General features: G+C 45.7%; 1 protein-coding gene across 1 annotated transcript in view; it reads left to right on the top strand.

Annotated features, from left to right (window-relative positions):
• The window catches only part of ODAD2 (outer dynein arm docking complex subunit 2), a 191,105-nt gene that overhangs the window by 12,766 nt on the left and 153,880 nt on the right, over nt 1-24,459 (top strand). The window contains exon 7 of the mRNA XM_037890904.2: nt 7,527-7,643. Coding sequence (XP_037746832.1) covers nt 7,527-7,643 — 117 coding nt within the window. The remainder of the gene's footprint in view (nt 1-7,526; nt 7,644-24,459) is intronic.

The raw sequence follows: 24,459 nt of genomic DNA, 5'->3' as shown, positions 1-24,459 counted from the left end.
CCTTTAAAATTAGAGTCTAATAACTTAAACTTGAAAAGTTACCCTTATGCCCAATTCAACAAACACCTATGAATGTGCTTATCTTTAAGCATGCAAGCACTTCCATTGAAGTGACTGGGGGCGAAGTGTCTACACAGTAGCAAAAAAAAGTTTGCTAACTCTTTGGACTCTGAGGGACAGTGTTATATTTAAGGTGTCAGAATTCAGGAATTCCTTGTACAAACTTATTTATCTCAGCCACAAACCCAACTCACTACTTTTGATTCTGATATTCCTTTGTTTGTGGATTTTAGAGGGGTGGGAAAAGTCAGACTTTTAGTGGAAACTCAGTAACAGTCTTAAGTGTCTTGCCCAAATTCACATAGGAAGTCCATGAGAGAGCAGGGAGTAGACACACATTTCTTCTTCAAGTACTGTCCCTATGAGTGCTCCACTTTGGGTGTGTGTTTTCCCCGCACCTTTAATTGGAGATTTTCATTAGGAGTGTCCATTTGGCCCACGCATGTGCCTGCAAGTCCTCATGCTCTGCACCAAGGCTATATAATGCTGCATGGGTGAACTTCCCTCAGTTCCTTCTCAGCTGCCTCAGCCTGAGATTGAATTTTAGCATATCTGCCTTGAGCTTGCCTCTGCTAAAAATTTTTCCTAGTTGTTAGCTGAGTTTAGTTTAGTCCAGGGCTGGGCAAACTTTGTGGTCCAAGGGCCACATCTGGGTATGGAGATTGTATGGTGGGCCATGAATGCTCACAGAATTTGAGGTTGGGTGCAGGAGGGGGTGAGGGCTTTGGCTGGGGTTGCAGGTTCTGGGGTGGAGCCAGAAATGAGGAGTTCAAGGTGCAGGAGGGGGCTCAGGGCTAAAGCACGGGGTTGGAGTGTGGGGAGGGGAGGGCTCCAGCTGGGGGTGGTGGGGCTGGGGATGAGAGATTTGGGGTGCAGGAGGGTGCTCCAGGCTGGGACCAAGGAATTCGGAGGGCGGGAGGGGGATTAGGGGTGGGGCAGGCGATTGGGGCGTGGGAAGAAGTCAGGGGTGCTTACTTCAAGCAGCTTCCGGAAGCAGCGGCATGTCCCCCTTCTGGCTCCTACCCAGAGGCGTGGCTAGGCAGCTCTGCGCACTGCGTCATCTGCAGGCACCACCCCTGCAGCTTCCATTGGCAGCGGTTCCCAGCTAATGGGAGCTGCGGGGGTGGCGCCTGGGGCAGGGGCAGCATGTGGAGCCCCCTGGCTGCTCCTATGAGTGGGAGCCAGAGGGGGGACTTGCCGCTGCTTCTGGGAGCTGTGCAGAGCCACAGCACATGTGGAGTGGGGCAAGCCCCTGATCCTGCTCCCTGGCGGGAGATTGAGGACCAGATTAAAACGTCTGATGGGCTGGATGCAGCCCAAAGGCCGTAGTTTACTCACCCCTGATCTATTCTGTTAGTTTTTTAGTTTAGCTTATTTTAGTAGTTGAGAGGTTTGTTTTATCCTCTTCCTTCCCTTTGGGAAGGCATGCTTTCCTGGCTCACCAGGGTTTAAATGCTGCCTTGCCAAGTGGCCATCCCAATTAGAGATGGCCACTCCAAGTGCTTTTAGTGCCTAGCAGAGTAACACATCCCACAGAAGTGTAACTTCTGTCTGGCCTTTAAGTCCAGGGCATGGAAGAATCAGGAGATGAAGTTGAGGTTGTGAATGATCGAGGGTTCCCTTCATCCCACTTGAGAGCCTGGTCAGGAGCATGCCCCTATGCAGTCTCCGGGTTGATCCAGTGCCCCATTGACCTTGGCTCAGCACTCCCCCAGAAAGGGGAAAATTCCAGAGACCTCCTCAGAGGGTCCCAGGAAGAGGAGCTCTAACGTCCTTCATAAGGAATCTACTCCAAAAAGACCTTGATCTACCAGTAGGTAGACCGACTCAGAAACGTTGACCTCTCAACCTGGTGTCTTAGAGGCGAAGGGACTGGCATACTGGCAGGACTGGAAAACCCCAAAGCTCTTCTAAGAGCAAACGTGGCTCCGAGAGATCTTAGGTAGTATCTGGACATGATAAAGATGGCAAGGAAAGACATTCCTCCAGTCTGGTACCATTGAATATGGCTCTACTTTCCAGTGCCTCCCCTAACAGGTTCCTTGGTACCGTACAAGCCTAAGTATCTGATTTCCTCAGTGCCCAACATAACAGATCATGCAAGGTTATGCCTTTGTTGCTTCCAGAGATGGCTCAGAACAGTCTACTCATAAACAAAGCTCAGACAAACAGGTTTCATTTCCACTTCAGGTGGAAGATTCCCTAGGCCGGTGGAAAGATCATCAAACGTTGGTGCAGGTATTCCTTTTCTCCAGCTGAATTTGACAGTCACCATAACGATGGATGCATCCCTGTGGAGAGAGAGGGCATGTTTCAGTACAATCCAGGAAGATGATCACCTCACGAAAGCAGTCTTCACATCAACCTGTTGGAACTCAGGGCAATCAGAAATGCTTGCCTTCATTTTTTATCTCTCATCAAGTCAAGTCAATGAGGGTTATAATAGATAAAATCACAGAGCAGGTCCTCAAGGAATCAATTCTGAAGCACTTAGAGGAGAGGAAAGTGATCAGGAACAGTCAGCATGGATTCACCAAGGGCAAGTCATGCCTGACTAATCTAATTGCCTTCTATGACGAGATAACTGGCTCTGTGGATGAGGGGAAAGCAGTGGACGTGTTGTTCCTTGACTTTAGCAAAGCTTTTGACACGGTCTCCCACAGTATTCTTGCTAGTAAGTTAAAGAAGTATGGGCTGGATGAATGGACTATAAGGTGGATAGAAAGCTGGCGAGATCATCGGGCTCAACAGGTAGTGATCAATGGCTCCATGTCTAGTTGGCAGCTGGTATCAAGTGGAGTGCCCCAAGGGTCGGTCCTCGGGCTGGTTTGGTTCAATATCTTCATAAATAATCTGGAGGATGGTGTGGATTGCACCCTCAGGAAGTTTGCAGATGACACTAAACTGGGAGGAGAGGTAGATACGCTGGAGGGTAGGGATAGGATACAGAGGGACCTAGACAAATTGGAGGATTGGGCCAAAAGAAATCTGATGAGGTTCAACAAGGATAAGTGCAGAGTCCTGCAATTAGGACGGAAGAATCCCATGCACCGCTACAGACTAGGGACCGAATGGCTAGGCAGCATTTCTGCAGAAAAGGACCTAGGGGCTACAGTGGACAAGAAGCTGGATATGAGTCAACAGTGTGCCCTTGTTGCCAAGAAGGCCAATGGCATTTTGGGATGTATAAGTAGGGGCATTGCCAGCAGATCGAGGGACATGATCGTTCCCCTCTATTCGGCATTGGTGAGGCCTCATCTGGAGTACTGTGTCCAGTTTTGGGCCCCACACTACAAGAAGGATGTGGAAAAATTGGAAAACGTCCAGCGGAGGGCAACAAAAATGATTACGGGACTGGAACACATGACTTATGAGAAGAGGCTGAGGGAACTGGGGATGTTTAGTCTACGGAAGAGAAGAATGAGGCGGGATTTGATAGCTGCTTTCAACTACCTGAAAGGGGGTTCCAAAGAGGATGGATCTAGACTGTTCTCAGTGGTAGCAGACGACAGAACGAGGAGTAATTGTCTCAAGTTGCAGAGGGGGAGGTTTAGGTTGGATATTAGGAAATACTTTTTCATTAGGAGGGTGGTGAAACACTGGAATGAGTTACCTAGGGAGGTGGTGGAATCTCCTTCCTTAGAAGTTTTTAAGGTCAGGCTTGACAAAGCCCTAGCTGGGATAATTTAGTTGGGTGTTGGTCCTGCTTTGAGCAGGGGGTTGGACTAGATGACCTCCTGAGGTCCCTTCCAACCCTGATATTCTATGATTCTATGATAATGTGGCCTGTATGTTTTATATCAACCAGCAACGAGGAGCAAGGTCTCTCTCTCTGGTGCATAATCCATTGTATACACATTTCAGCAATGTAGCTACCTGGCACTCAAAACACCCTGTCTGTTGCTCTCAGCGGGCATTTCTCCCATGACTACAAATGGGAGTTGGACTTTTGGACCCTCCATGGCATATTTCAAATTTGGGGATTTCCAGCAGTGGACCACTTCACCACTTTCACAAACTGGAAGTGTCGTCTGTTCTGGTCAAGAGGGGATCTAGGATGCCATTCTCTGGGGGATGCCTTCCTCCTACCTTGGACAAAGAGACTGTTCTACATATTTCCCCAAATGCCTCTGATATTGAGGGTGCTGAACAAAATCAGACAGGACAAAGCCAGGGTTATTCTAGTACTTGCAACATGATTGAGACAAGCATAGTATCCTTACCTATTTCACCTGTCCCTCTGTCCAGCAATAAAGCTTCCACTTACCCTCATCTTCTTTTCCAAGAAAGATAGATTGCTTCATCTCAACCTAGGAGTTCTCTGCCAGAAGACATGGCTCCTCGATATTTCATGGGGCTAGAACAGTGGTGGGCAACCTGCGGCCTGTGGGCCACACGTGGCCTGTCAGGATAATCTGGTGGCGGGTCGTGAGACAGTTTGTTTACATTGACTGTCTGCAGGCACAGCCACCCGCAGCTTCCAGTGGCTGCAGTTCCCCGTTCCCAGCCAATGGGAGCTGCGGGAAGTGGCGGGCAGCATGTCCCTGCAGCCCGCGCTGCTTCCCACAGCTCCCATTGGCCGGGAATGGCAAACTGTGGCCACTGGGAGCTGCAGGCAGCCGTGCCTGCAGATGGTCAATGTAAGCTGGCCGCGTGTGGCCCGCGGGCTGCAGGTTCCCCACCACTGGGCTAGAGTCTGCCTTTTCTGTGGAGGTACTACAAGTGTTATTAAACAGTAGGAAAGAATCTACCCAAAATACTTACCTTCAATAGTGGAAGAAATTTAGCCACTGATGTGAACGTCCATGACTCGCATCCAAATCTTCCCCACTCTTGGTTATCCTGGATTGCCTGTTTTCTTCAGTTGCAGGAGGATTATCAACCAACTCAGTCAAGGTTTACTTGGCCGCCATAACAGCCTTTCATTTTCCAGTGAAAATGTTCTTTTTGTTTGCTCACCCAGCAACTTGAAAAGTTCATCAAAGGATTGGGGAATGTTTTCCCTCAAGTGAAAGACCCCATTCCATCTTGGGATCTTAGTTGAGTTCTCAGATGTCTTAAAAGTCCTCTCTGTGAACCAAAGGTGACCTGCTCCTTACTGAACCTGTCTGTGATGACGGGCCTTTTTGGTAGCCCTCACATCAACCCAAAGAGTCTGAGACATTTGGGCCTTAATGGCAGACTCTCCTTTCATGATTTTGTTCAAGGACAAACTTTTCTTATGTCCACCCCCTAAATTCATACCAAGGTGTCATCTGAGTTTCATCTTAATCAAACCATTTTTTTACCCTTTTTTCCACAAAACCACATACTTCCTAACAGCAGACTTCCTTCCATCCCTCAGGTGTCAGAAGAGCAATGGCCTTCTATATAGACAAAACCAAACCATTTCAGAGGTCTCCTAGACTATTTGTTTCCATTGCAGACAGATCTAAAGGATCCACACTCTCCTCCCAGAGGCAATCAAGGTGGATCTTTGGGTGTATTAATGCATGTTATATGTTGCCAGCTTTCAACCTCCTTTCATGGTATTAGCATTCTCTATTAGGTTGCAATGAACATCTATGGCATTACTTAAAGATGTTCCAGTATCTGCAGAGCCACTACATGGTCTTCAGTACATACCTTCTCCAAGCACTGTGCCTTGGTCCATGCCTCTAGATTTGGTGTGGCAGTTGGTTATGCAGCTCCGTCTTCATTTCTGGACCTGATTCTGTAGCTCCTTCCTTGCTGTGGGTATACTGCTCTCGGGAGTCATCTGAAGTGGAGCAACCATAGGGACACTATTCAAAGAAGAAGAGGTTACTCACCTTGTGCAGTAATTGTAGTTCTTTGAGATGTATGTCCCTATGGGTGCTCCACTACCTGCCCTCCTTCCCCTGTACTTCAGAGTTTCCTTGTAGAACTTTGTGGTAGACTTTGTAGTAGAGGGTGGTTTGCCTGTGCAGTCCCATATAGACCTGGTGCGGAGCACAAGGACATGTAGGACACATGTGCAGGCTGAACGGACACTGCTAATGAAAAATCTCTGAATGAAGGCATGCGGGGTACGTGTCACCTAAAGTGGAGCCCCCATAGGGACACACATATTGAAGAACTACAGTTACTGCACAAGGTTACTGCACCCTCTCCTTCCTGAGTCCCAGTCCCAAACTATTTTTCTCTCTTCTTATGATGATTGCTTGTATAAAAATATAAAAGTTTGGGACAAATATAATAACGAATAAAACCTACACAAAATTTCAGTTTTTTAAGGAAAAAAACCCATACTTTTTTTGCCCCAGCTATAAATAAGGACATGATCTTCTAAACAAATTCTACTGGATGAAGTTCTTACTACTATGAGTCCCATTGAAATAACAGATGAATAGATTTTGTGGCCAGAAGGGGCCATTAGCACCATCTAATCTGACCTGCATAACACAAACCATAAAATGTCACTCAGTAATTCCTTCATCAAGTCCATAACTTCTGATTGAGCTACAGCATATCTTTTAGAAAGACATCCATTCTTGATTTTAAGACTTCAAGTGATAAAGACTCAATCACATCCTTAATTAAGTTCTTCCAATGGTTAATTACTATCAAAAATGTGTGCTTTATTTCTAGTCTGGATTTGTCTAGTTTTAGCTTCCAGCCATTAGCGCTTGTTATGCTTATGTCAGCTAAATTAAAGAGCACTCTACTGTCAGAAATCTTCTCCCCATGTAGGAAGTTATAGAACATTGTTAAGTCACCTCTTAATCTTCTTTATGATCAACTATAAACAGATTGAGCTTCTGTATACTCTCACTGTAAGGCAGGCTTTCCAGATCTCAAATCAGTGCTGTAGCTCTTTTCTATATCCTTTCCAATTTGTCACTATCTGTTTTAAAGTATGAACACCAGAACTGGACACAATATTCCAATAATAATCTTGCTAATGCCATATACAGTGGTAATATCCCCTCCACATTGCTACTTGCTATTTCCCTGATTATACATCTTAGCTTTCTTAGCCACTGCATCCAATGAAGTGAGCTGTAGCTCACGAAAGCTTATGCTCAAATAAATGTGTTAGTCTCTAAGGTGCCACAAGTACTTCTTTTCTTTTTGCGAATACAGACTAACACAGCTGCTACTCTGAAACCTGCATCATACTAGAGGCTTATGTTTATTTGGTTTCCCCCCATGGTCCCTAAGTCCCTTTCCATGGGACTACTCACAAAGCACCACATGCAGTAGTAACTACTTGCAGGACTGGGTCTAAGATGCTGATCCTGCAATGAGCTCCATGTGAGTGGACCCTGGGGCCCCTGCTAATCCCCACTGGCATTCATTGGGGCTCTGTGCTGGCACAGTGGTCAGTTGTGTGAAGATCATTGCAAGCTTGGGACCTATGTTTCTTAACAGTATTTACCTTACAGATGGAAATCTATTATGAAAGAGAAGAATAATAATAATTTAAAATTGTGTTCTTTTTTAAGGGTAGAGAAAAGGAGAAAGATGATATTGACTATGAGAGAAAAAGTGACATATATAAAGATCTTATAACATTATTAAGGGAAAGATCACCAAAATTTGTAGAGAATATCGCTAAACAGGTATGTATATTCTGATATTATTTTACATACTGTACTGTGATATAGTCTGCTCCCATATCGGTAGAGGTGCCTAGCAGTGAGCTCATCCCGGTTACGTGGCATGGCCCTTTAAGATTTTGGGAGGCTTTGATGTATGCAAAAGATCTAGGAAATGAGGTATTGGTGGAGAGGAAGTCCCCAGAATATGTAATGATTTGGAGAAAGTCAGTTACTGTTTGTTTAAGGGGCTGGGACCAAAAGTCTTGCAGAGTGTGTGGGGCAAGTCTCTCCTTTCTTCCAATCAATTGGGAATGAGCTGGAAGTAGAGGGCTGTCTATATTCAGAGAGACACCACCAGGAGAAGGTTATTAGCTGAATCCTCTGAATCTGGGGACTATTTGGAGAAAGGGGCCAACTGAATGAGAAGCTGGTTGAAAGCCACAGCTGGCCTGAGGTAATGAGCACAGCTCAAAAAGGGGAGCAGTGGGCCTTCTGTGCCAAGGACAGAGTAGCTTGACTGAAACCCCCTATCTCCAAGAAACAGGGCTGTTAAGACTTGTGAACCTAAAGGAAGCTGCATGAACTAAATAAACTGAACCCTAGGAGAAGGGGAGTATTGTTTAAAGACTCTGGAGGCAAGTGGTTTATTTCTGAACACTAGTAGAGCAAGCTGAGGGCGGTGTGCATGCAGGGCCTTGCTTGGCCAACAGGGGGCATGTCCTTTGAGTCACTGTTACAAATAACTGCATTTGTAAGAATTACATGGGTTCTGATCAACTTGGTCTAAAACACAAAATTGCTATATAATGGACTTGCAAAGTTGCTAGATTTCTGCAGCAATGTTTCTAAAGAAAGTTAGTAAAAATCTGCTGCATATTTCATGTTTTCTGTTGTAGCTACAATGCATATCCGTGATTAGATGTAGAATTTCAAAGAACTTGCAATGCCTTAATCTCTTTTGTATTTATGTAATACCCTATACTAAATATATTCATATGCTATAACATCAAATCATGACAATGGGAGACTATTTTTATCCTCACTCGTCCATGAGTGAGCTAGTAAGTGTGAAAAATATCTTTGTGATTACTGGTTTCCGAGTAGCAGCCGTATTAGTCTGTATTCGCAAAAAGAAAAGGAGTACTTGTGGCACCTTAGAGACTAACAAATTTATTTGAGCATAAGCTTTCGTGAGCTACAGCTCACTTCATCGGATGCATTCAGTGGAAAATACAGTGGGGAGATTTATATACACAGAGAACATGAAACAATGGGTGTTATCATACACACTGTAAGGAGAGTGATCACTTAAGATGAGCTAATACCAGCAGGAGAGCGGGGAGAGGGGGGGAAGAAAACCTTTTGTAGTGATAATCAAGGTGGGCCATTTCCAGCAGTTGACAAGACATTCTTGGTGGAAATGGCCCACCTTGATTATCACTACAAAAGGTTCCCCCCCCCCCGCCCTCCTACTGGTATTAGCTCATCTTAAGTGATCGCTCTCCTTACAATGTGTATGATAATACCCATTGTTTCATGTTCTCTGTGTATATAAATCTCCCCACTGTATTTTCCACTGAATGCATCCGATGAAGTGAGCTGTAGCTCACGAAAGCTTATGCTCAAATAAATTTGTTAGTCTCTAAGGTGCCACAAGTACTCCTTTTCTTTTTGTGATTACTGTATTTGTACTACCTTATTTTTCAGTGACACCTTTCTAATATTTCTAACTACGTAAAATATTTTAAAAGTTGAAATGTCAAGTTTTTAATTTATTTGTTTTTTCTTCCAAATATATGTTTCTTTTGATAAAACTTATCTAGAGGAAATTCTGTCAAGTATCATTATCGAACAGTAACTGCTACAATTTTATGGATTAAGCTACCAGTTTTATCAGTCATCTGCAGCTATAAGCCTCCTCCCAGAATAGCTGTGGTATGATACAGTGTTATAACATACAATTTATATTTTTTATTACTATAAGTGCAAAATCCAGCCTAAAGAGAAAATGAATAATGAAAATGGGTAAATGAATAAAAACACAATCAGATTTATATAATAGATTTCTAGGGACAATGGAAACCACAAGATGAGAAAAATTGGAATGGTATTTACAGTACAACTCACCAGACCGTTTGTATGTAATATAAAAACACAGCCTTATAATACATACCATTTAAATTTAATTAATAATTGTTCATATTTTGGTATCATCAACAATTTCTTTTTCTAAAGTTGTGTTTCTAAAGATAAATAACGTATCTGAGTATTTCAAGAAATAATTTTGTTGTAATTTGGTGTCCCATCAGTATATGAACTCAGTTTCTAATTTTGCATAAAAAGCTTTGATAATCCCTCATCAGCCTGGTTTTGTTCTTTATGCAGCTGTAGAATTTTTAAAACAGGAAAATGTATTTTAACATAAAAGCTCAACTTTCTTTGACAAGATTTTCTATAATCAAACCATTTACATTTATAACTTCATCCATTATGACAAATATAAAGATATCCCCCATTTGTTGCAAGAGTTGTCTTTGATATAAATGTCACAGTTGAGAAATATGCTTTCAGCTCATATAGCATGTGTTGCTACCATGCTACAGCAGCTCTAAGATTTAAGTGTGTCTTTGGCTTCTGTTTGGACTGCAACATTAGCTAGAGTAAGAAATGTCACATTTTATCTATTACAATAGCATCCAGTAGTGCCAATACAATTAAAGTTGTTTCATCATTCCTATTTACAGACATCTCTTTACAGATTTTCAATGGTTTATAACTTGGCAATAAAATTAATTACAGGTTGAAACTTGTCAGAAGGCCTCCACCATTACTGGAATTTAGGCTTTTTAAAATATCCTCTTAGGTTTATGTAGTACCTCTCAGCCAAAAGAATCCCAAAGCATTTTATCCAACAAATTACAATCAGAAGTAAAGAAGAAGATTATATCCAACTGAATCTATAGGAGAAGTTAGGTAGGAAGAATGTTATTATTTAAATTGAAATTTATCCAATATACCAAGGCTAATAGCCTTCTCCTTGTAAAACGTGCCATAGGATCTTTAGGATACGTCTACATTGTACGTCTACATTCCTTTTGGCAACATGTAGAGTAACATACCCTACATGGCCCCCTGGCATGGGTCTAAAAAGCAGTGTGAGACACTGCTTAGGTGAAGAGAGTAAAGACACTCCTGAACCCTGTGAGTATGTACCTGGGTATATACCCTACAGGGCTCTCTACTTGCCCAAGTAGTGCCACCCCATCCATACTGCTATTTTTAGCAGTATAGTGTCTCACTGCCTCCCTGTTGCTGGAGTCTTTTCTTGCCACATGGAAATGCTCCAGCAGTGGAGAATAACTCTGGCAGTGGGGAAAAACTCTGGCATCTGCCTGCACTAGAGCCTTTTCCTGCCATAGAGAGCTGCCAGAGCCTTTCCTTGTCACAGTGAAAGACTTCAGCAGTGGGGAAACGTTCTGGCAAGGGGGAGGCAGTGTGGAAAGGCTCTGGCTGCTCCCCGCTACCTTCCTCCTGCCAGAGTCCTTCCATTGACACATGTAAGCTGCCTCAAGTGGTTTGCAGTGTACTTATAGCCTTAATATCCACAAAGGTTCAGGACCTTAGTTTTACATGTCATTTGAAAGATGGTTCCTCCAGCAGCAGAGTGGCCCCCTCACACCATATCGGAGCACTGGTTTTAAGTACTGACTCTTTGGGAAGAATGCCACCTACTGAAGCACTAATATATGGGGGAGAGGAATAGCTTAGTGGTTTGAGCACTGGCCTGCTAAACCCACGGTTGAGAGTTCAATCCTTGAGAGGGCCATTTAGGGATCTGGGGCAAAAATTGGGGATTGGTCCTTCTTTGAGCAGGGGGTTGGACAAGAAGATGACTTCCTGAGGTCCCTTGCAACCCTGATATTCTATTCTATAACTTCCTAAAGCACTTTGGTTTATCTTGCCATTTAAATTCTAACCAGAACCTGGCATCTTGAAGCAGGCAACGTACTTCCTTTACATTTTGCATAGCATAAAACACATTTTATGGTGTTTAGTAAATAACTGTCAACTATGTTTAGCTTATTGAGATATGGCTCCATATGAGAAAACCCTGCACCATAAGTATCATCCTTTCCTAGCTTTTCTCAGCAGAGAGCTAGGATTTGAACTGATATAGAGACTGATCTACACACTCCTAATAACAAAAGGAGTACTTATTAGAGCATAAGAAATTTGTTAGTCTCTAAGGTGCCACAAGTACTCCTTTTCTTTTTACGGATACAGACTAACACGGCTGCTACTCTGAAATTCCTAATAACAGTTTCTCCATCTCATGGTTGAAATCATTTATGGAATAACATAGAGAAGCTTGCATTGCTACTGCCTTTGCTGTATCTGTTCTTTGGTTAATGGCTACAATTTCCTGTACAGTCAATCTGGCATATTTCACAAGCACTAAAAAACTTAAAAAGCACATTGCATATGCTGGGGGAGAGTTGTTAGAAGGGAAAATATTCTTGCTGCAGTGAGTAACTGTTCTTTTTTGTAACTGTGATTTTAAGTGGTTAGAAAGAAATACATGGTATTTATCAATACAGAAACAGAATGTACAGTATGTGAGGTCTGGAACAAGTTTGCTTTGTTCGGAGGAGAGAACTTCCTCCGAACAGTCTCCTGCTAATGTTCTTTAGGAGAAACAGGAAGAAGAGATAACTTCTTTCAGCCTAAAATCTCACCCTCTTCTGTTGTTGATACTTCACACTCAGGGTATGGGTCAAGGATCTGAGTCTTCATGTTTGCATGCCAAGATGAGGAATACTGTACCTTCCTCAAGGCCCTGGGCCACAACTGCCATCCTTTCAAAAGCTCAACAGGACTCCTTTCAGAACTCATCAGCACTAATTTGTAATTGACTTGGAGAGCACAGTCCATTATTGAGCAGTGTTAAGCAGGGTCTGGAATTCCTTTCATTGACCTTTTAAAGCTGTTATACAAGAGAGTTGCATGGTACCTAGTTGAAGCTGGTGGGTAGAACAGCTGCCCTTCATTTGGGATAAATGTCAGAAGCAGTTAAGCTCCTTTTGGAATAAGGTAACTGAAACAATAGGAGCCACCACCCAAAATGAAGGCCACATGCAAGGCTGATCAGGAGCTGAGCTCATAAGCACGGGAACTAAGGGTGTGTGGGGGTGTTGCAGCATCCCCGACCTGTGCCTAGGGTCCCGGCTGCCGGCCCCATGCCTGAGGCTCTGCCACCAGCTGTGGCAGCTCCCACGCCTGCCACCAGCTGTGGCCCCGGCCTCGGCCCCCTTACCCGTCTGTGTCTCCCCCACTCCCAAAGCCAAGATTCTGGGGGGCGGGGGGCATGGACAGGGATAAGGGGAGCACGAGTTTGGGGACCACTGCTTTACAGTTTCCTTAGCTGGCTTTCAGCACCCTCACTACGAAGTGTTCCAGCGCCACTGGCTGAGCTATGTGGGTGGAGAGGTTTATTTGAGGCTGAATGCAAAGGCAGAGGGCTTGGTATTTTTTTGCTGGGCAGAGAACAAGCAGAAAGCCAAGGACAGCTAGAGAAGCACACTTATAGTGTCACTTTGAGAAAAATCAAAGAGAGACAGATCAAGTGCTGGTTGGAATACTGAGCAAGGAAACTGTCTCCTGTTTGATTCCTACTGTGTTCCGGGAAACAGGACTTTGTGTACATTCTTTGTAAATGAATAGGCTTTCACAAAAAAACCCAACAACTATCATTTTCTCCTCCTAACAGAAACAACCTGCAATACCCTGAATGTTGGCTCACAAGGCAACAATACAGTATATATTTCCCCTACACGGAAGAGCTAAATTATTTATCATAAAAATGTAATTAGCTGGAAGAAAATTCTTAGAGTTCATTTTCATGTTTATGGGACTCCATTTTATTTGGTGAAATGAGCAAATAATTAGGAGCCAAATTTTCAAGAGTAGACACTGCTTTTGAGTACTTCATTTTTGTGTGTCCAACTTTGAGACACCTTGGGCCTGATTTTCAGAGGTGCTGAGCTCAGGTTTACTTTAACTGAAGTAGCACATTTTTGAAAGTCAGACCTAAGGTATTTCAAGTCGGGCACATAAAACCAGTGGCTGGTTTTGACAGTTTTGGAATTAACCTTTAATATTTTGTTCTGTCTAAAAATAATACACTGTTTTAATAATATATTGCTTTAAAATTCATTCTACATCCTTGCTTAGACAAAAATAATTCTTCAGAACTATATATAAATGTGAATTTACAGTTCATAAGTATTGTGATGTATGAACATTTTTAGACATGATTACTGCAGTAAAGGTTTTAAAAAGGTTTGACTTCACGTGATCACCAAAGATAGAAAATGCTAGATTTTTATAAATTATCCCCCATTGAAAATGGCACATATTTGAAGTTACTGTTTGTTAGATAACACACTTGCTTTTCTTAGTTTAATCATTTTTTACTATGGTAATAAATGTAGCTACTTAACAAATGTAAATATTGATTTCTTCAATTTTGTCAGATAAATCACTTCTAACTCTGTATTCCCTACTGGTATAGAGTTACTGTTATACTGAAGAATATAAAGTATATCAGCTTAGTGGCAGCAGCAAAATATTTTATTACCCCATGGGAGATCTAGGTTAGTAGATTCAATATTTAGAACATATAATGTAATAAAGGTTGGTATTGTTGAAGTGTAGTGTTCTTCGTTTTAGTGGCAAGTAAGCGAACTGCCTCTGCTTTAGAACTCTTGAAGGTAGAGTTAATATAGAATTTAAAAATACAGTAAGTGTTCCTGTTAGTATGGCAGAAATTCCCCAGAGATGTATATTTTTGAAAATATACAGTTTTTGAATTCATTATAAATTTTGTGTGTAAAATATTAAATGTACTATTATTTCTGCCGATCTGGAATAAATGGGTATTCCCTTCCTCATAGCAAATTGCTAGGTAGCAACAACTAACAGAAAAGCTCCAAAGATGTTGGTGTCTCTGGACAGCCGCTGCATTTCTCACTCTGTCTAAATGTAATTAAGTTGCAGCTCAGTTGTTATGATTGTTTCTCTGAGATAAAATAAATGGTTCTTTAGAGGAAACGATAGTTCTTCTTCAAGTGATTGCTTATGTGTATTCCAATGGGGTGTGTGTGTGTGTGTGTGTGTGCGCGCTGCATGCACGATCGTCGGAAGGTTTTTCCCCTAGTGGTACCTGTTGGGTTGGCTGTGGACCCCCTGGAGTGGCGCCTTCACGGCGGTGTATATAGGTCCCTGCTGACCTGCCACCTGCTCAGTTCCTCCTTACCGCCAGTGACAGTCGTTGAAGCAGCTCAGTCTCTTGCATTTGCAGGTGGCTACCCAGTGGTTCCCTTTTTTCTTATTTGTAAATAGTTTAATTGAGTTGTAGTTACAGTAGTTAGTTAGTTAAGCTTACTTTGCCCCCCATCCGCCCCCCCAGTTTTCCCCAGGGACCGTGGCATGCCTCGGTTGCAGGGGTTTAAGGTGTGCGAGAGGGGTACGAAACGTATGCCCAGAGGCGATCTGCACACTGCTTGTCTTAAGTGCCTAGGAGAAGGTCATCAGACAAACAAATGCTCAGTTTGCAGGAGCTTTAGACCCAGGACTAAAAGAGAGTGGGACTATCGTTTAAAGCTCCTTCTGATGGTGTTGGCCCTCCGCCCTCAGCCAGTACCGGAAACAGCACCGGCATCATCAGTGCACAGTGCCCCGGCCTCGGTGTGGGACGCCCCGGCACCAAGAAAGGACTCCTCCAAGAAGCATCAGCACCAATCCCTGGCTCGTAAAGCCAGCTCTAGCAGGCGGCACCACTCACAGTCCCCGGTGCTGCATAAGAAAAAGAAGGCGGACAGGGGTCGTTCCCCCGTCAAGAAGCCCCAAGAGAATTCCAGCAGGGTGTGTCCCGCGGTGGGACACCCACGGCCTGGCCTTCAAGACCCGGCACTGTTGACTCCAGCCCCAACCGGAGGTCCCTTGAGTCCAGTGCCGGTGGATTCCCAAACTCGGGGGGAATTGGAGGAAGATCTCAATCTCCCCTCCACGCTGCATACCACAAGGCAGCGCGGGACCTTATTGCCATGATGGTACAGTCCCCGGCCCCAAAGATGCGAGCAACGGCACTGCTCCAGATGTCGGCCCAAGTTCAGGCACCATCAGCGGCACCGACGATGGCACCATCTACGGCATATGACAGCATTTATGTGGCACCATCTCCAGCACTCTTCATGACACCGATGGCGGCACCGCCCCCTGTTCACCATCGGGGCAAGCCCACAATGTTTCGGCGCCGCTCCCCATCACCTCGGCCGCTCCCTGGCACCATTGGGCTCCGCGCCCCCCATGGTCGGGCTCAGAGTACTCTTCCGACTCGGAGGTTGAGTCTTCTGTCTCCCAACACAGCTGGTACCACTCACAATCCTGGCACCGGTGCCAGCACCATAGAGTCATGGACTTGTCAGCACCGGCAGTATCCTGGCCACCCCAGTGGCAGGACCCAGTACAGTGGCCCTTTTGGACTCCTTGGGCCTATCATCAGACTCAGGGTCAGGGCTCCAGGTCCTCATTGGAGGCATCCGCACCCCGTGCTTCCCCCTCAGTGACATCGGTGTCATGCTACACCGCCAGGGCTCCGGAGGACCCCACACGGGATAAGGATTCTGGGCCTTCACACTCGGGCGCAGCATCCGAGCCAGCGCCGCCAGTGGTACTGGAGCCACTTCCAGTTGAGGGTGGGGGGACTGATGCACCCGACTGAGCCTCTAGGGAGCCGGAAGGTCAGGAAGACCCGGTCCCACAGGCCTCCTCCTCGCTGGACAAGGCGGTGGCAGGCACCACCACCACTCTACCAGCAATGGACACCATGGGACACCAGGACCTTCTTAGGAGGGTGGCCCTAAATCTAAACCTTCAGGTGGAGGAGGTCACAGAGAAGTTGCACCCAATGGTGGACATCCTTGCCCCGGAGGGTTCATCTAAGGTGGCCTTGCCCTTGATAAGAACTATCCAGAACACTACGAGGGTGCTCTGGCAAACCCCAGCCTCGATACCATCCACCACTAAAGGGGTGGAGAGACAATATTTTGTGCTGCAGAAAGGGTATGAACACCTTTTCACCCACTCCCAACCAGGGACTCTCGTGGTCGACGCGGAAAGTCATAAGGAGTGGCAGGGGCAGCCGGGTCCTGCTCCAAAGTCATGGGACACTAAGAAGCTGGACCTTTTCGGCCGGAAGGTCGACTCGACTGGGAGATTTCAGCTTCATGTTGCCAACCAGCAAGCGGTACTCAGCCATTATGCTTTCAATTCCTGGAGTGCATTAGCAAAGTTTCAGGAGTTGCTCCCAGCTGAATCACGCAAGGAGTTTAATGAAATTCTATAGGAGGGCAGGGTGGTCTCAAGAACCTCCCTCCAGACTGTGTTAGATGCGGCAGACGTGGCGGCTTGGACTATGACCACCTCCATTACAATGAGATGCAGCATGTGGCTACAGGTGTCGGGTATACCACCAGAGGTCCAGAACACTATCCAGGACCTGCCCTTCGACTGTGCAGGCTTGTTTGCCCAAAATACTGAATCTCGCTTGCACAGTCTTAAGGACTCATGGATGACTCTAAAGTCTTTGGTGATCCACAGTTCTGCACCCCAAAGAAAGTCATTCAAGCCTCAGCCCCCATCCCACTTCTGTTCAGGGCCCCCGAGGTGAGACTCGTCCAGGAGACGGGGCAGGAATAGTTGGAGGTGCCCGTCACAGTCCTCCCCAGACCAAGGCCAGGGTTCTTCAAAACAGCCCCCTGGCCCAATGCCAAACTTTTGAAGATGTGCTCGAGGATGGAGCACCAGTACCGAGTCCAGATCCTTACCCCTTCTTTGTGAATCGACTGTCCCACTTCTACCATGCTTGGTCCCAGATCACATCAGATGGCTGGGTTCTGAGCATGGTTGAGGTGGGATATTGTATCCAATTCTGTTCCCTCCCACCCCCCTTCCCCGTCCCTCTTCAGGAACCCTTCTCACGAACAACTCCCTTCTGTAGGAGGTGCAATTGCTCCTCATTCTAGGGGCAATAGGGGAGGTTCCTCAGGAGTTCAGGGCAAGGGGTTCTACTCCCACTATTTCCTCATCCCTAAGGCCAAGGGTGGGCTCTGACCTATCTTGGATCTGCAAGACCTCAACACATTCATAAAGAAAGTGAAGTTTCGCATGCTCTCCCTGGCCTCCATCATTCCTTCCCTGGATCCGGGGGACTGGTACATCACCCTCGACTTGAAAGATGCGTACTTTCATATCTCCATTATCCTGGCCCATAGACGATTTCTTCACTTTGTGGTCACTGGCCAGCGTTACCAGTTCAGGGTGCTCCCATTTGGGTTTTCGGCGCCCCCCAGGTATTCACGAAATGTATGGCGGTCCTGGCAGCCTTCCTTCGCTAATGTCAGGTGCAAGTTTTCCCATACCTGGAAATCAAGGCCATATCGCAAGCACAGGCGGAGGAGCATGTGTTTGTGGCTCAGGCCACCTTCCTCAGGCTGGGCCTCATATTGAACATGCCCAAATCCACACTAGCTCCGACGCAGAGAATAGAATTAATAGGAGCTCTCTTGGACTCCATGCAAGCCAGGGCTTTCCTGCCCAACCTGCACTTCCAAGCACTCGGATATAATCAAGAACCTTTGCCAGTCCCCACAACGATAGCCAGAAATTGCATGAAACTACTGGGGCATATGGCAGTTGCATAGACGTGGTCCAGCACACCTGATTGCGCCTTTGGCCCCTCCAGGCGTGGTTGGCGCAGGTGCACAGGCCCAGCAGGGACCCACTGGACAGAATAGTTATCCTCCTTCCTTGCATTCTCGAGTTTATCCGCTGGTGGCTACAGCCACAAGTGGTCTGTGGGGAGTACCCTTTGCCAAACCCCAACCTACGCTATCGCTGGTCATGGATGCCTCGGCGCTCAGTTGGGGAGTGCACCTGGGCAATATCAGAACCCAAGGCCTACGGTCCCATGCAGAACTATCGCTGCACATCAATGTAAGGGAGCTGAGGGCAGTTCGTCTGGCATGCCAAGTGTTCCAGGCCCACCTTCAGGGTGCATGTGTGTCGGTGATGACGGACAACACCACAGCGATGTTCTATATAAACAAACAGGGTGGTGCTCGCTCCTCTCCCCTGTGCCAGGAAGCTCTCAGGCTGTGGGACTTTTGCATCGCCCACTTGATACACCTAGAGGCGTCATACCTTCTGGGAGTGCAAAATGAGCTAGCTGATATCCTCAGCCGTTCGTTTCACAGTCAAGAATGGTCCCTCCCGGTAGACATCGTGCTCTCGATTTCCCAGAGGTGGGGCTTTCCCCACACAGACCTGTTTGCAAAGCAGAGCAACAGAAAGTGCCAGCGGTTCTGCTCCTTTCTGAACCACAGCCCAGGCTCCGTTGCAGAAGCCTTTCACCTTTCATGGACGAATCACCAGCTGTATTCATTCCCACCCGTCCCTCTCATACACAAAGTCCTCCTCAAGGCTCGCCGGGACAGGGCTTCCTTGATCCTCATAGCGCCAGTGTGGCCCCGCCAGCACTGGTTCACCATGCTGTTGAACCTTTCAGTGGACAGACCAGTAGCCCTTCCCATGTGCCCGGCCCTCATCACACAGGACCACAGCTGTCTATAACACCCCAACCTGGAGTCTCTCCTCCTCATGGCCTGGAAACTCCATGGTTGAACTTGCTAGATCGTCAGTGTTCTGACTCAGTTAGGGAAGTTCTGCTGGGAAGTAGGAAACCCTCCACTCGTGCCACGTACCTGCCAAAGTGGAAGCGATTTTCCGTCTGGTTTCTGCAGATGGGCAACCCTCCACAGCAAGCATCAATTCCCCTTATTTTGGAATACCTACTGTACCTCATGTAGCAGGGGTTGGCAATATCATCTCTCAAGGTACACCTGGCTCTCATTTCAGCCTTCCACCCAGGGGCAGCAGGTAGGTCAGTCTTCGGGAGTCCCATGGTGGATTCTCAAGGGCTTGGACAGGCATTATCCCCAGGCGCGGCAGCTCATTCCCCAGTGCAACCTCAACCTGGTCATAGAATCATAGAATATCAGGGTTGGAAGGGACATCAGGAGGTCATCTAGTCCAACCCCCTGCTCAAAGCAGGACCAATCCCCAACTAAATCATCCCAGATAGGGCTTTGTCAAGCCTGACCTTAAAAACCTCAAAGGAAGGAGATTCCACCACCTCCCCAGGTAACCCATTCCAGTGCTTCACCACCCTCCTAGTGAAAAAAGTTTCTCCTAATATCCAACCTAAAACTCCCCCACTGCAACTTGAAACCATTACTCCTTGTTCTGTCATCAGCTACCACTGAGAACAGTCTAGATCCATCCTCTTTGGAACCCCCTTTCAGGTAGTTGAAAGCAGCTATCAAATCCCCCCTCATTCTTCTCTTCCGCAGACTAAACAATCCCAGTTCCCTCAGCCTCTCCTCATAAGTTATGTGCTCCAGCCCCCTAATCATTTTTGTTGCCCTCCACTGGACGTTTTCCAATTTTTCCACATCCTTCTTGTAGTGTGGGGCCCGAAACTGGACACAGTACTCCAGATGAGGCCTCACCAATGCCAAATAGTCCCTCGATCTGCTGGCAATGATCCTACTTATACAGCCCAAAATGCTGTTAGATTTCTTGGTAACAATGGCACACTGTTGACTCATATCCAGCTTCTCGTCCACTGTAACCCCTAGGTCCTTTTCTGCAGAACTGCTGCCTAGCCGCTCGGTCCCTAGTCTTTAGCAGTGCATGGGATTCTTCCGTCCTAAGTGCAGGACTCTGCACTTGTTCTTGTTGAACCTCATCAGATTTCTTTTGGCCCAATCCTCTAATTTGTCTAGGTCCCTCTGTATCCCATCCCTACCCTCCAGCATATCTACCACTCCTTCCAGTTTAGTGTCATCTGCAAACTCGCTGGGGGTGCAATCCACACCATCTTCCAGATCATTTATGAAGATATTGAACCAAACCAGCCCCAGGACCGACCCTTGGGGCACTCCACTTGATACCAGCTGCCAACTAGACATGGAGCCATTGATCACTACCTGTTGAGCCCGATGATCTAGCCAGCTTTCTATCCACCTTATAGTCCATTCATCCAGCCCATACTTCTTTAACTTTTTGGCAAGAATACTGTGAGAGACCATATCAAAAGCTTTGCTAAAGTCAAGGAATACCATGTCTACTGCTTTCCCCTCATTCACAGAGCCAGTTATCTCATCATAGAAGGCAATTAGGTTAGTCAGGCATGACTTGCCCTTGCTGAATCCATGCTGACTATTCCTGATAACTTTCCTCTCCTCTAAGTGCTTCAGAATTTATTCCTTTTGAGGACCTGCTCCATGATTTTTCCAGGGACTGAGGTGAGGCTGACTGGCCTGTAGTTCCCAGGATCCTCCTCCTTCCCTTTTTTAAAGATGGGCACTACATTAGCCTTTTTCCAGTCATCTGGGTCCTCCCCTGATCACCATGAGTTTTCAAAGATAATGGCCAATTGCTCTGCAGTCACATCCGCCAACTCCTTTAGCACCCTCGGATGCAGTGCATCCGGCCCCATGGACTTGTGCTCGTCCAGCTTTTCTAAACAGTCCTGAACCACTTCTTTCTCAACAGAGGGCTGGTCACCTCCTCCCCATACTGTGCTGCCCAGTGCAGTAGTCTAGGAGCTGACCTTGTTCGTGAAGACAGAGGCAAAAAAAGTATTGAGTACATTAGCTTTTTCCACATCCTCTGTCACTAGGTTGCCTCCCTCATTCAGTAAGGGGCCCACACTTTCCTTGACTTTCTTCTTGTTGCTAACATATCTGAAGAAACCTTTCTTGTTACTATTAACATCCCTTGCTAGCTGCAACTCCAAGTGTGATTTGGCCTTCCTGATTTCACTCCTGCATGCCTGAGCAATATTTTTATACTCCTCCCTGGTCATTTGTCCAATCTTCCACTTCTTATAAGCTTCTTTTTTGTGTTTAATAAGATTAGCAAGAATTTCACTGTTAAGCCAAGCTGGTTGCCTGCCATATCTACTATTCTTTCTACATATCGGGATGGTTTGTTCCTGCAACCTCAATAAGGATTCTTTAAAATACAGCCAGCTCTCCTGGACCCCTTTCCCCCTCATGTTATTTTCCCAGGGATCCTCCCCATCAGTTCTCTGAGGGAGTCAAAGTCTGCTTTTCTGAAGTCCAGGGTCCGTATTCTGCTGCTCTCCTTTCTTCCCTGTGTCAGGATCCTGAACTCGACCATCTCATGATCACTGCCTCCCAGGTTCCCATCCACTTTCGCTTCCCCTGCTAATTCTTCCTTGTTTGTGAGCAGCAGGTCAAGAAGAGCTCTGCCCCTAGTTGGTTCCTCCAGCACTTGCACCAGGAAATTGTCCCCTACACTTTCCAAAAACTTCCTGGATTGACAGGATGGTCCTTTCCACGCCCATGAGGCCCCCTTATGAGCCCATGGCAACCTACCCTCTGGACTTCAGAAAAGCAGACTCTGACTCCCTCAGGGAACTTTCCTGGAAGGTGGCCTTTCTGGTGGCCATAACCTCGGCCTAAAGGGTCTCCGAGCTCAGAGAACTGACTTCCGAGCCCCCCTGGAGAGTCATTTCTACCAAAGGTAGTGTCCCAGTTTCATGTGAACCTGGACATATTTTTACCTGTGTTCTTCCCTAAGCCACATGCCAGTAACAGAGCGAATGCTTCATTCCTGGGATGTCAGGCGGCCCTAGTCTTCTACATCAAGCGCACAAAGCCGTTTTATAGGTCACCACAGCTCTTTATTGCAATAGCAGAGAGAATGAAGGGGCTTCCCATTTCGTCCCAGTGCATTTCATCGTGGATCATGTCCTGCATCAGAACGTGCTATGAGCTAGCTAAGATTCCATCCCCTCCGCTGACGGAGCACTCCACAAAAGCGCAGGCTTCGTCCGCAGCATTCCTTGTGCAGGTCGCTATCCAGGACATATGCAAGATAGCAACATGGTCTTCCATCCACACCTTCACGTTGCACTATGCCATCACCCAATAGGAGAGGGACGATAGAGTCTTTGGCAGGGCAGTCCTGCATTCAGCAACCAGGTGAACTCCGACCCCTCCTCCGGGGAAACTGCTTGGGAGTCACTTATTGGAATTCACATGAGCAATCACTTGAAGAAAAAACGGTTACCTACCTCTCGTAACTGTTGTTCTTCGAGATGTGTTGCTCATGTCCATTCCAAATCCCACCTGCCTCCCCTCTGTTGGAGTATTCCAGCAAGAAGGAACTGAGCAGGCGGCAGGTTGGCAGGGACCTATATACACCGCCATGAAGGCATCATTCCAGGGGGCTCCACAGCTGACCTGATGGGTACCGCTAAGGGAAAAACCTTCCGACGATCGTGCATGCGGCACGCGCACACACACACCTATCGGAATGGACATAAGCAACACATCTCGAAGAACAACAGTTACGAGAGGAAGGTAACTGTTTTTTTTTTTAATGCATTTTCGACAGTGAGGAATAGCTTCAAAGAGTTCATTACCTCACATATATTGCAAAGCTAATCAGCTTTTGTATTGCCTTATTGGCCTTGTCTAGACTAACATTTAAAGGTGTGATGTTAGAGTCAATGTTAAAGATGTTACCACAGGGTAGCTGTAAGAAGCATACTGCCTTTAACATGTGCTAAAATGGTTAAGTTATGGCCTGACTAGGATTCCCCCCAGGCTTTAACTTGACCATTTTAGCATGTGTTAAAGGCAATCTACTTTGTCTAGATTACACTTTTAAAATGTGTTAGTTAACATGAGTTAGGTAAGTGTTAGACATTTGGGTCAGCATGCATGGGACAGTTAATTCCGATCACAGACTAATAGGAGGCAGGCCACACTTTGACAGTCTCTTTAAAACTGCCTTGGAACAGGTCCATAAAATAGTGTCACTGCTTGGATACATGCTAGTGACAGCTGGAATAATAATAATGAAAGAGCATAAGTTATCTTTCCTGTCAAAGCTGAATAGTCCAGTAGGAAATAAGAGTTCACACGAGGCAGTAGGTGTTCTGTTGTTGATGCTTTGAAAAACCCTGGTACTAGACAGAGCCAATTGTTGGTTTTGTAAGGCCATTCAGCTCCCTACATGAGATTGTACCGAAACACACTTCAAAGGCAAAACAGAAAAAATATAAAGAGAAAATATTTATATTAATTTTACTTTAAAAAAATTAACATACTAACTTGAAACCAATCAGCATATTAATTAACTTATTTGTAACATAATTTTTGTGGGGGATAGCATATTTTAAAATGGCAACAAACACTCCACACCATGTGGTAGAGTTGGATGTATTCTTGAGATATGAACCAGTGTTTCAAGCCTCACTGTCCAAGTAGGGAATGTGTTGATCAGCACTCATTCACAGAGTGGATTATTTTATTTCTAATTAAAGATTAAAAACTAAGGACCTGATCCTGCAAATGCTTTACTCATGAAAATAGCCCTTATACAAGTAGTCTGTTGAAAGCAGAGTGAGAGAGTTTGCAAAACTGGACTATTAAAATTGGTTTGAAACTGGATTCTGTAGTACTGCTGGTGTCACAGATTAGCAATGGGAAAAAATGCACCTTTAGAGTAAGTTCAAGAATTTCTAAATTTAGCTAATAATTTTGTTTTTAAATACATTTCAGTTTGTATATGGTGGCAAATGTATTCACCCTCGGAATTTTCAAATTAATATGGATACTGCATTCTTTGAAAGGCAATTTAAATGTACACAATAGAATGCATTTGAAGTTCTGCATAT

The sequence above is a fragment of the Chelonia mydas genome, chromosome 2, assembly GCF_015237465.2.
Source record: "Chelonia mydas isolate rCheMyd1 chromosome 2, rCheMyd1.pri.v2, whole genome shotgun sequence".
NCBI classification, from domain to species: Eukaryota; Metazoa; Chordata; order Testudines; family Cheloniidae; genus Chelonia; species Chelonia mydas.
This window is presented reverse-complemented; position numbering and strand designations above follow the sequence as displayed.